The 13215-nt window shown below is 45.6% G+C and overlaps 1 protein-coding gene across 6 annotated transcripts in view; it reads right to left on the bottom strand.

The window, feature by feature from the left end:
- The window catches only part of DOCK10 (dedicator of cytokinesis 10), a 500094-nt gene that overhangs the window by 138659 nt on the left and 348220 nt on the right, over positions 1–13215 (bottom strand). For all 6 annotated transcript variants that reach the window (XM_077290787.1, XM_077290784.1, XM_077290788.1 and 3 more), the window contains exons 22-24: positions 3167–3253; positions 2762–2854; positions 2268–2389 (exon numbers count right to left, since the gene is read on the bottom strand). In XM_077290787.1, the coding sequence (XP_077146902.1) occupies positions 2268–2389; positions 2762–2854; positions 3167–3253 (302 nt within the window). The remainder of the gene's footprint in view (positions 1–2267; positions 2390–2761; positions 2855–3166; positions 3254–13215) is intronic.

Raw genomic sequence — 13215 nt, 5'->3', positions numbered from 1 at the left:
ACTCTGCTGATGTGCAGACACTGCTCCTAGGCCTTAAGCTATTAACTGGATTAGATGCAGTGAAAATAGAGATACACAGGCGGTGTAGTTAGTTTCACAGGCGGGCTACTCTGCTGACGTGCAGATACTGCTCCTAGGCCGAAAACTATTAACTGGATTAGATGCAGTAAAAATTGATATACACAGGCGGTATAGTTTGTTTCACAGGCGGGCTACTCTGCTGACGTGCAGACACTGCTCCTAGGCCAAAAACTATTAACTGGATTAGACGCAGTAAAAATTGAGATACACAGGCGGTATAGTTAGTTTCACAGGCGGGCTACTCTGCTGACGTGCAGACACTGCTCCTAGGCCCTAAACTATTAACTGGATTAGATGCAGTGAAAATAGAGATACACAGGCGGTGTAGTTAGTTTCACAGGCGGGCTACTCTGCTGACGTGCAGACACGGCTCCTAGGCCCTATACTATTAATTGGATTAGATGCAGTGAAAATAGAGATACACAGGCGGTGTAGTTAGTTTCACAGGCGGGCTACTCTGCTGACGTGCAGACACTGCTCCTAGGCCCTAAGCTATTAACTGGATTAGATGCAGTGAAAATAGAGATACACAGGCGGTATAGTTTGTTTCACAGGCGGGCTACTCTGCTGACGTGCAGACACTGCTCCTAGGCCCAAAACCCCAAAACGATTTACTGGGTTAGATGCAGTAAAAATTTAGATACACAGGCGGTGTAGCTAGTTTCACAGGCGGGCTACTCAGATGGCTATCAGACAATGCTACTAGCCCAAAAGGATTGGCTGAGCTAGATTACACCAAATGCTGTGACTAACACTTGCACAGCACTGGCTTAGACCTGCCTGGCAAACAGTGCTATGAACTGCTGTAACCTACCCTGGAAAGGGCTGATATTACAACTAGTCCCGACTCCTCCCGACTCCCTAAACCTATCTCTCTGACAATTCGCTCCAAAAAAACACTTAGTCTGTATAGCGCACAGCAGCAGCGGTGCCGTCTAACACTAAGCTGCAGCAGTGAGGAAATGGTGATGACAGGGAAAATGGCTGGTTCTCATTGGGCAAGGAGTGACATGTGACATACACAGCCAATGACACATGCCCTTGCTTGTCTGCATCACATGCACATTGCTGTGTGTGTGTGCACTGCTGATAGGCTGAGAGACTGCACCGCCCCTCTGTAAATGCGGGAAAGAAAAAAAAAAAATGGAGATCGGCGTTATTTCAGCACAGATCTATCCCCCCCCCGCCCACTGTACACTGAAACAGTCCATTAACAATGATAAACAGTTTTAATGTGCAAATCAAGCTAGGCTTTTGGTGAACGAACAGTTATCGAACAGAAACTCGAACAGCTGAATTTTAAGCAAATTGTTCGGGTTCGTCGAACGACTCGAACACCGCCCAAAACAGCTCGAATTTGAAATTGGCGAACAGTTCAACTCGAACACCGCTCATCTCTAATCCTGACCTGTTTCTGTCATTTGTCTTTTGGCTTATCTGCTCCTGACTGTTACTGACCCCCTGGCTTGTCTCTGACCTCGAAATTGCTTTTTCTTTTGCACTGCACTACAGTGTAGGATTTGACCTGGTTTGTTTTGACTATTCTGCTGCCACCTGTGGTAGCCTCACTGTTGCACTGCAGGTTAGCTCTGTTAGGTGCCGACCTGCTTCCTCTCTCCTGCCATATAGGGAAGCCTGCACCTACCCGCATTGCAGCAGCATGACAGGGGCATTAGGCATAAAAAGACACATAACACGAGTGATAGACATCTGTACACCCAAAAGAATATACAGAATACATACAATCACAATGGATTGTAACCTATCCATAAGGCCTAGGATACAGACACATGGCAGTGCCAACAGAGTGTTCATTTAAAGTACCTATAAGCGTGCCGCCATAATACTTTCCATCAAAACTGAAGACCTAACCTAGAGGACTCCATTATTAAGTCAATAGGTTCCATACATAGCAATTTGATTCCACCATAATATGTATATATATACGGTATATTAATTTCCCTCACTCATAGTCAGAGAATTCTGCATGCTATACATCTGCATGTTTTTCAGTGAGTGGTAAAAGTGGTGGACAGGTTATGTGTTTTATTGCTGCACAGACCCAATCTTTTAATAGATCTGATCAATACCAGACACAGACAGATATGGCGCTGTTTCTGGAAGACATGGACCACATTCTTCTGAGCATGAACAATGACTTCTCCATGACCCATTAATAATAGTACCTTGTAGTAACTGTGATCACATCATCATCATTGTTATTCTTGGTCAGAACATGAAAGAGTTGATTGAACAAAACAGGGAGAAAGCTTATAACCATGTGGATCTTCTCAATGTTCAGCAGGTTCTGGGAATGGAAAATCATAAAAAGTATTACAACTGACCCCTAACAAAGCGGAATTGCTGTTAGTGAATATATTACGAATAGCAGAGGAAAACTAACAGACTGGTAATTTCTGATCTGGAACGGTTGGCATTTAAGCATTATGTTATTGGGGGTCCAGAGTTTGAGGATTTTTCTTTGGACAGAAACACCATCAACTTTTTGAGGGAATATTAATGTAAGGGCTACAAAAGGCCCACAATCCATGGTAATGCTGAAGATTCACTGCAAGATGTTCAGACATGTCAGATATGGCTCCAAAGTAAAATGAACGGCTTGGTTTATACATGTGCAAACAAAACTGAAAAAATAAAATTAATTTTGGTCTAGTCGTACCTTACAAGACACCAGAAAGTTTAGGGATGGAGGCTTTGACAGCTCGTGTTCTCGTTTTTGGCATTGCTGGAAAAAGTTATTTAGATATGGATCCTAAAATTAACAAAAATACAACAATTAACCACCAAATATCCATTCAATATGATAATGGCACTTCATAAAGCTATAGAAACCCAATATAAATGGCAACCACCGATTCATATAAAGGGTCGAGTTTTAAGAAGAGATCCATATTAAAATTCCATTTTATTCATACAAAAATTTTTAAAAATTTAATATGGATCTCTTCTTAAAAACTTGACCATTTATATGAATCGGTGGTTGCAGTTTATAGCGGCTTTATAAAAAATACAACAATGTAATATTTTTGGTGGGGGGCATAACTTCTATATCTGAAGCTCTCACCTGAGTGTATACGGTTGATACAACTATTGTTGATACTTTAAAAAGTGGTTTTCCTCCATCGACCCATTTAAGATCGCTTCCAGTATACTGTTACAGGAAAAAAGAAAGATTAGGCATCCGTCAGGCAAATGTTACACTTGGAAAGCTAAAGTACTATAAGAGAATGTTACTAATTTATTATCCACTATTCTTTGGGCCTCATTTGTAAAACAGCATGTAACACCAGGAATTTGTACAGTTCCACTAAACTTACCTTTTATATTGGTGTGATACCAATGTATCACCCAGAAGGCCATAGGCTATGCTGAAATACTGGCTATGTCTATTGTAGATGCTGAGGGGCCGGAGCAGGACACGGAGACAACAACCAAGAGGGAGTCCTGCTCCCCATCTGGTGGGTATTATACAGAAGAGCATTTTATTACTGTATCTACAGATCTGTAAACCTAGTATCTAAAACAGCACAAAAAAACATTGTGCCATTTGTCCACTCTGAGTACTGCATGCAAACACATTCATCAAGAGCGGCGTTCTTCACACCAGTTTGGATGAGGAGATGAGTTGGAGTCAGACACTCCTGATTCATGAAGTGGGGGGAGATGAGTGGGACGGGGGCCTGTCAAAACCTCCAAATTTATGTAGATTGGTGGTGTTTGCTAAGCCACAAATTGTACCCTAGCAGGGACTGGAGTAGGATTTATTCTGAGACACACAGAAGTGTACGCCACTCATCGATGCTCCTGATTCATGAAGAGGCGCACACCTTTGTGTACACCTCACCACAAATCCTCCTTCGGTCCCTTCTAGAGTCAGGATTTTGGCATAGTGACCACCACCAATCTACATAAATTCGATGAGTGGTGGCTGCCAGACCCCTGTCCTTGCTCATCTACGCCCACTTTGTTGGAGCTGAGCGCAAACGGCATGAGAACACCAAAAGTTGCAAAAATTTAGCACAGCCTCAAGTTGCGCCAAAATGATATGACCGATCAAAGCTTTTTATACCAGAATACTGGTGTTAAAGCCTTGATGAACCAGACTCCTAGTTTATGAGTTCTGTGCGTTCACGAGCAGAGTCCTCTCGGCAGTGACTTACACGCCTGAGGGGTAGAAGAAGGGGAGAATACTCTGCACCTACAAACTATATGTGGGTATATCCTTCTACACTCCTTGTAGAAAAGAAGCTCAACATTTCTGTGCCGTCTTGACTGCTCCTACTGAGCTGTAGTAGTGACAAGTGGGACATACAAGCTGACTGATCCGCTTTTACATATACTACATATAAAACTAGACACAAACCCAGCAAACTAAGGTGGTGGCTCAAACAGAAAAAAATCACAGTGGAGTTAAATGAAGGGACTCGAGGCCTTGCAACAAAGATTCACAACATATCATAGGACACATAAAAAAGCAGTATAAGAAAACACCGTGTGCACAGTCACTCTATGGTGCTTAGACTAGGTTCCCAAACCATAAGTATCAACAAAAGGAAGTCTAGCACTCAACTTAAGTAAACTTGAACACAAATTTATTTGTAGCACTCGAAACGTTTCAGTCCTTTCTGGACTTTCATCAGTCAACAGAAGAGGAATCCTCTATAGCACTAATGAGGAAGGTGGTAAACACTTAATTATGGTGTGTCAATGGAACATGTTCTTCCAAGTTGTGGAACATAGAACGTAGCATCTATAAGCCAAATGGTGCCGATTAGAGGGAGAAGGGTCCTGCCTTCGGACACGGTATGAGACAAGCGGTGGATACCGTGTCCGAAGGCAGGACCCTTCTCCCTCTAATCGGCACCATTTGGCTTATAGATGCTACGTTCTATGTTCCACAACTTGGAAGAACATGTTCCATTGACACACCATAATTAAGTGTTTACCACCTTCCTCATTAGTGCTATAGAGGATTCCTCTTCTGTTGACTGATGAAAGTCCAGAAAGGACTGAAACGTTTCGAGTGCTACAAATAAATTTGTGTTCAAGTTTACTTAAGTTGAGTGCTAGACTTCCTTTTGTTGGTACATAAAAAAGCAGTGTCATAACTGGGGATATATCAGAGTACAAAACGAAAAATTGTAGCAGGGACCTGACAGTTGTCATTTATCATCTGGAAGAAACTCTACAAAGGACACATTCCACATGGAGGAGGGACGGTGCTAGCAACTTAGTTCTGAGGGAGAGGATTTCAACCTCTAGGGATGTCACTCATTTCAATGAAAGGACACGTCTAACTTAGGCTACTTTCAGACATAGCGCATTTTTGAGCGCTATTTTGCGGGCGCTTTTCAAAAATGCGCAATGTCATTTTCGTCTGCCGGCAAAGTGAATGAGAAATTCACTTTGCCGTTCAGACACACCGCAAAAAAACGCGGCGCTTTTGTCTGCAAACACGCCGGCGTAAAAAGAATTGACATGTCAATTCTTTACGCAGCGGCGTGTCTGCGTATCCCCCTAGGGCCCCATATTACCTTCCACACACAGCGCCTTTGTCCTGGGTGTCGGCGTCTTTGTACGGAGGGGTTGACACCCAGGACCGGACGTGACGTCGGACAGGAAGAGGGAAGCCCCCGCCCCCCAGTGAAGCAGCATGGAGTCCTTGTGTGTGTGTGTGTGTGTGTGTGTGTGTGTGTGTGTGCGTGTGTGTGTGTGCGTGTGTCCCCATGCGACGCTAGTGCCACCATTGTGCTAAGTCGCCGTATGGGACTACTACTCCCATCCGGTATTAGGATGGGAGAGTTGTCCCTGTGTCCGGCGACTTAGCACAATTGTAAAGTTACACAAAACACCTACACACAATACACATACATGACACACAGTACATACAACACATAACACAGAGTATATACTCACCAACAGCACACTTGTAGGCGAAGCCCTCGATCCTCCAGGAAAAAATCCAAAAATAATAAACCAAATCCATACTCCCTGTCCGCAGAATCCATAAAACGAGTGTCCCACGCCGATCGGCTGCTCTCCGGCGATACACTGCCAGGAGCGAAGCTCCTAGCAGTGTATCGCGTACTGTTCCAGAGTTCAATGGCTCCGGCGTCTCGGTTAACAGCAGTACAGCTGCGTTGAACTTTCCCACGCAGCACTGCCGTTAAGCGAGAGTGCCGGGGTCAATGACCGCCGGTAACCTCGCTCGCGCATGCGCAGTGACACACCGACAGGAACTATGGCTCCTGTCAGTGTGTTGCTGCAGCCGTGGAGAGCAGACATATCTCTGGATGTGTCTGTTCTCCATGGAAAATCTTGATACGTGGCACTTAAATATGTGGCAATTAAATACGTGACACGTGGCACTTATACGTGATACGTGTCACTTAAATACGTGGCACTGAAATACGTGATACGTGGCACTTTGATACGTGGCACGTGTCGCTTAAATACGTGGCACTGAAATATGTGGCACGTGGCACTTTGATACGTGGCACGTGGCACTTTGATACGTGGCACTGAAATATGTGGCACGTGGCACTTTGATACGTGGCACGTGGCACTGAAATATGTGGCACGTGGCACTTTGATACGTGGCACGTGGCACTTTGATACGTGGCACGTGGCACTGAAATATGTGGCACGTGGCACTTTGATACGTGGCACGTGGCACTGAAATATGTGGCACGTGGCACTTTGATACGTGGCACGTGTCACTTAAATACGTGGCACTGAAATATGTGGCACGTGGCACTTTGATACGTGGCACGTGGCACTTTGATACGTGGCACGTGGCACTGAAATATGTGGCACGTGGCACTTTGATACGTGGCACGTGTCACTTAAATACGTGGCACTGAAATATGTGGCACGTGGCACTTTGATACGTGGCACGTGGCACTTTGATACGTGGCACGTGGCACGTAAATATGTGGCACTGAAATATGTGGCACGTGGCACTTTGATACGTGGCACTGAAATACGTGATACGTGGCACTGAAATACGTGGCACGTGGCACTGAAATACGTGATACGTGGCACTGAAATACGTGGCACGTGGCACTGAAATACGTGGCACTGAAATATGTGGCACTGAAATACGTGGCACTGAAATACGTGATACGTGGCAAAGAAATACGTGGCACTTAAATACGTGGCACTTAAATACGTGGCACTTAAATATGTGGCACTGAAATACGTGGCACTGAAATACGTGATACGTGGCACTTTGATACGTGGCACTTAGGCTATGTTCACATTTGCGTTGTGCGCCGCATGCGTCCTTTTTTTGATTGATTTTGGACGCAGCAAAAATGCAACTTGCTGCGTCCTCTGCGGGCGCCCGGATGCGTGCGCTGCAGTGACACATGCGGCGCAAAACGCAAGTGCGACGCATGTCCATGCGCCCCCATGTTAAATATAGGGGCGCATGACGCATGCGGCGCCCGACGCTGCGGCGCAGACCGCAAATGTGAACGTAGACTTAAATAGCTGGATAGAGCTGGATCCGCGGGCTGTGATCTGGCCTACGCTCAGCACTCTGCGGAGCGCTGTCATTCAAAACACGTCCACTCATTTTGGTGTTTAGTCCCAAAATGGAGGATGGAAGAAGAAAAGGGTTGGACAAGGAAATAACATCATTTCTTTTTTTTTTTCCCCCACTGCAGTTAAAGCTTTATTTGTGTCAAACACAGACAATCTGCAGAGAAAACTGCATAAAAAACCGCACTAAAAACCGCATCAAAAACGCACCAAAAAACGCACCAAAAACGCACCTGCGTTTTCTGCCAAGAGCTGCGGTTTTTGTCCTGAAAAAAAAGGATTGAAATCAGGATCGTGTGAACATACCCTTACCGTACAGGGTTACGAGGGGGGGCGTCTGACTGACGCCTGCCCTAGTAACCTGGGGTTAGTGACAGTGGGGTTAGTAAACCCCAGCTGATGTCTGTTCCGCTTGCTGAGGCGTCTTTGGCTCAAGGCCATTGCAGCTGGCAGAATCGACATGATGTTAACTCCAGTGTGTATTGTATTCCGAGTCATAAAGACAGGAAATGACCTCAATGACTCTTTTTTTTTTCCCCTTTTTTTTTTTTTCAAATAAACTTTATTTTCAGTACACAATGCTGAAAAAAACGCAGCTGCAAAAAACGCAGCAAAAAAACGCTGTGTGTGAAAGCAGCTGCGTTTTTTGCCTGCGTAAAAAAACGCAGGTAAAGCAGCAGCAAAATACGCGCGCGTAAAAATACGCAGCAAATATGCTGTGTGTGAAAGTAGCCTAAAGCATAAACTCAGGCTGGCGCTATGATGTATTCATCTCTATAAGATCCTTACAAGCTAATACATTTTTCACATATCTACAATTTCTTGCAGTCATAGCTTGGTTTGTCTTTTCTTACCACTGTATAGACATAAATTACAAAAGAAACTCACTAAAATCATTGGAGACTATATTGTATATACTCAATACAGTTAGCTCCCTCTAGTGGTGGCTCCACGCAGCCAGTAAAATACCTTTAAATGAATCTGTCAACAGGTTTTTGCTACCTTATCTGAGAGCAGCATAATGTAGGAGCAGAGACCCTGAATCAAGAGATATATCACTTATGGGGATGGATGCTGTAGTTTTGATACATCTACCAGTTCTCTGAATGCTGAGCTCTGTATAACCCGGCTACACCATTGATTGACAGCTTTCTTTGTACACTGCATAAGCAAAAAGTTAAAAAGATAGATAACCGCAGTTGCCTAGTCTCTCCAGAGCACGGAATGAACGTCGCTGCCGCCCCACACTTATAATCAGAATGTAGTAGAAGAAATCCTGCTCAACGGTATAAAATCTTCAACTTGCTTTTTATTTTATTTCAACAATAAAGTTGAAGGTTTTACACCGCTGAGCTGGATTTCTTCTACTACAGGTCCTTCTCAAAAAATTAGCATATAGTGTTACATTTCATTATTTACCATAATGTAATGATTACAATTAAACTTTCATATATTATAGATTCATTATCCACCAACTGAAATTTGTCAGGTCTTTTATTGTTTTAATACTGATGATTTTGGCCTACAACTCCTGATAACCCAAAAAACCTGTCTCAATAAATTAGCATATTTCACCCGTCCAATCAAATAAAAGTGTTTTTTAATAACAAACAAAAAAACAATCAAATAATAATGTTCAGTTATGCACTCAATACTTGGTCGGGAATCCTTTGGCAGAAATGACTGCTTCAATGCGGCGTGGCATGGAGGCAATCAGCCTGTGACACTGCTGAGATGTTATGGAGGCCCAGGATGCTTCAATAGCGGCCTTAAGCTCATCCAGAGTGTTGGGTCTTGCGTCTCTCAACTTTCTCTTCACAATATCCCACAGATTCTCTATGGGGTTCAGGTCAGGAGAGTTGGCAGGCCAATTGAGCACAGTAATACCATGGTCAGTAAACCATTTACCAGTGGTTTTGGCACTGTGAGCAGGTGCCAGGTCGTGCTGAAAAATGAAATCTTCATCTCCATAAAGCATTTCAGCCGATGGAAGCATGAAGTGCTCCAAAATCTCCTGATAGCTAGCTGCATTGACCCTGCCCTTGATGAAACACAGTGGACCAACACCAGCAGCTGACATGGCACCCCACACCATCACTGACTGTGGGTACTTGACACTGGACTTCAGGCATTTTGGCATTTCCTTCTCCCCAGTCTTCCTCCAGACTCTGGCACCTTGATTTCCGAATGACATGCAAAATTTGCTTTCATCAGAAAAAAGTACTTGGGACCACTTAGCAACAGTCCAGTGCTGCTTCTCTGTAGCCCAGGTCAGGCGCTTCTGCCGCTGTTTATGGTTCAAAAGTGGCTTTACCTGGGGAATGCGGCACCTGTAGCCCATTTCCTGCACACGCCTGTGCACGGTGGCTCTGGATGTTTCCACACCAGACTCAGTCCACTGCTTCCTCAGGTTCCCCAAGGTCTGGAATCGGTCCTTCTCCACAATCTTCCTCAGGGTCCGGTCACCTCTTCTCGTTGTACAGCGTTTTCTGCCACATTGTTTCCTTCCAACAGACTTACCATTGAGGTGCCTTGATACAGCACTCTGGGAACAGCCTATTTGTTGAGAAATTTCTTTCTGGGTCTTACCCTCTTGCTTGAGGGTGTCAATGATGGCCTTCTTGACATCTGTCAGGTCGCTAGTCTTACCCATGATGGGGGTTTTGATTAATGAACCAGGCAGGGAGTTTTTAAAAGCCTCAGGTATCTTTTGCATGTGTTTAGAGTTGATTCAGAAGATTAGGGTAATAGGTCGTTTAGAGGACCTTTTCTTGATATGCTAATTTATTGAGACAGGTTTTTTGGGTTATCAGGAGTTGTAGGCCAAAATCATCAGTATTAAAACAATAAAAGACCTGACAAATTTCAGTTGGTGGATAATGAATCTATAATATATGAAAGTTTAATTGTAATCATTACATTATGGTAAATAATGAAATTTAACACTATATGCTAATTTTTTGAGAAGGACCTGTAGAATAGGCAAAACGCTGCCAATCAGTGGTGGGGGCGGGGCTATACAGAGCTCATGGATATGGAGGACTACCTGGCAGCAGGTGTACTAGTCCTCTAGTGATAATCTCCTGCTGATAAAACAGTGATTTTATCAAAACTACAGCAAGCATCCCAGTAAGTGACACATCGCTGGATTCAGGTTCTCTGTCTCTACATTATGCTGCTCTCGGATTAGGGTGCAAAAATCTGGTGACAGATTCCCTTTAAATGAACAGGACAGCTGAAGAGCGGCACAAAAAAAGGCCAACCCCTGTAAATGAAATGATTAATTAGTTTGGAAACTTATTTAGATGTAAACCACAAAATGTTATGTAACTGTGGCTATTCACTGCCTTGTATTTCCATTACGTGGAGGCATCCGGGGCTCTTTAAGGGGTAAAACTGTCAATAGGGAATGAAAGGATTTTCTGAATCCACGACTTGATCGTCTATAAAAACTGTCTCTGTAGGTTTGTTTCCAGCGAACAGTGACTTGTTTGTGAAGAGACGGCACATCTGCGAGCAATGAATGAGGTTATCATTGGGCAGAGTCCAGACATACAAGATGTATGTGAAAACAAATCATAAACCGCTTAGGAGCCTCACAACAAAGCGTAGAATGGGGAAGAAGTATCAGCAAGTACGAGAGGTCAATCCGGAGGTATTCATGTAGGAAATGAATGCGCACCATCAAACTGCACTCATTAATGCTGGCACTGTTCTGCTGTCAGTCATTCATTTATGAAGAGTAAGAAAAGTGATGAACAGATAAAGCACAAAATAAGGTTCACAGTGGACAATCCAGAAATATAGGAACTGACTTGTCACAATGAATATAGGAAAGGTTTGTCTGAAATAATAACCGTGCTTGGTACAAAAATCTCACCGAGCAGAGGGTCAGCGTGTGCAGTCATTCCACCAAGCTACATCAGGAGGGTCCGTATGTACCCCCTACCTTTATACTGTATGCTCAAGTCTGCCCTGGTGGCCCCAATCATATATCTCCTGCCCAACCACAGGGCTGCCTACTTCACTTTTTATTTTTTTCTGGACGGCTTGTCATAAAATCACGGACAGACAATACTTTTTACAGACACATTGGAAAACCATAGTAAATCATTCTGATTCTAAGTGATCCATGTCTACAGCCCATAACTCTGATATATAGACATCGGCTGTATTCACTGTAAAATGATGATAATTACTGGCAAAATAATCAGTAGAAGTTTCTTCAGCTTCAAAAAAAATCATAGACGCCTTAAAAAATTTTTACGAACCAGACAAAAAAAGTGCCCTATTTTTACAGACTGTCCAGTGAGGATGGACTAGGCCGCAGGCCTTTGAGGGAGGACGACATGACAAGGTTGAATGGGCCTATAGGGGGTGAGCGGAAAGGTGGGGGCGATATTATGGAGTGTGTTGAAGGAATTATTTGAATTGGGGATTACGGATTGGCTGAGGGCAAGGTAGGCAAGAAGGCGGGGGCGATAAAGGGGGATTGACTATAAAAGGGGGGCACCCATCTTAGAGGAGCAACCATTTTGGTGCCCCTCTGATTAGATAGCAAGCTCTCTGTGAGAGAGAATGGAGGTTGAGGCAATTCTTCAACATCTCCGCGATGCAGCTAGAACCAGGGGTGCAGGCTGGCTGCAGGCGTCACTGCAGGGCCTGCTTCCTGTAGGGGGATCCGGGTCAGCCAATTTACTGACTGAGGGCCGCCGGCCTCGGAGGTCTCGGCCTCCGGAGCGCCTGAGCCCCGAGGTTGCCCCCAGGGCCCGACGCCGTATGAGGAGCCCCTCCGGTTCCAGCAGCAGACCGCGGTTCCGGCGGGCGCTGCCAGGGAGCCGGGAGGAATCCCACCAGTCGGCGGGGCCTGCAGCGGGGGGAGGTGTCGGCCTCCCCTTCATCAGACAGATCGTCAGCGCTGCCGGAGCCAGGGAGAGGAGCGGCCGGTGCCCAGCCTGGAAAGGGGCCGGCTCAGCGGCGGCAAGCGACGCAGAGGAGAGGACGGGGGCCTGTACGGCGGGCGCCTCAGACGGCAGCGCGGCACGGCAGATCAGCACACTCACCGGTAACGGCCGGTGGACAGGAGCCAGGCACAGGAGCGGCGGCGAGCCCATTCATACGGGCCGCCGCTCAGCGCAATATGAGGGACTCTCAGGCGGCAGCAGTTCAGGCCCCTCAGCGCAGAGCAGCCGGTGATGGGCGCCGGTTTTTCCCCGCCCACTCGCTGACTGCTGCTGCTAGTAACTGTGTCAGTGCTGGAAGCACTGTAGATAATGTGAATGCATGGGATTATAGCCAGAGGGGGGTTCAGACAGGAACTACAGAAGGACCAGGGGCACTAGTTTATGGGGGGGCTGTGGCAGCTAGCGGGGGCAGTTTAGCGGAACTTCACGCTGCGCGCCTGGCATCATCGCGGGCAGCATCCGTGGATCGGGACCACGCTGTGGGTCCTATCACCGCAGCGACATCTCAGGATTGGCCTATGGATGTTCGTGGATCATCAAGCCCACACGGACGTGGTGGAGCACAGACTGTAGGAGCGCATCTGGACCCGGGATCAGCGGCTGC

This window comes from Ranitomeya variabilis, chromosome 2, assembly GCF_051348905.1.
Source record: "Ranitomeya variabilis isolate aRanVar5 chromosome 2, aRanVar5.hap1, whole genome shotgun sequence".
In the NCBI taxonomy this organism is placed as follows: Eukaryota; Metazoa; Chordata; class Amphibia; order Anura; family Dendrobatidae; genus Ranitomeya; species Ranitomeya variabilis.
The sequence above is the reverse complement of the archived record's forward strand: the minus strand, read 5'-3'. Positions and strand labels throughout refer to the sequence as shown.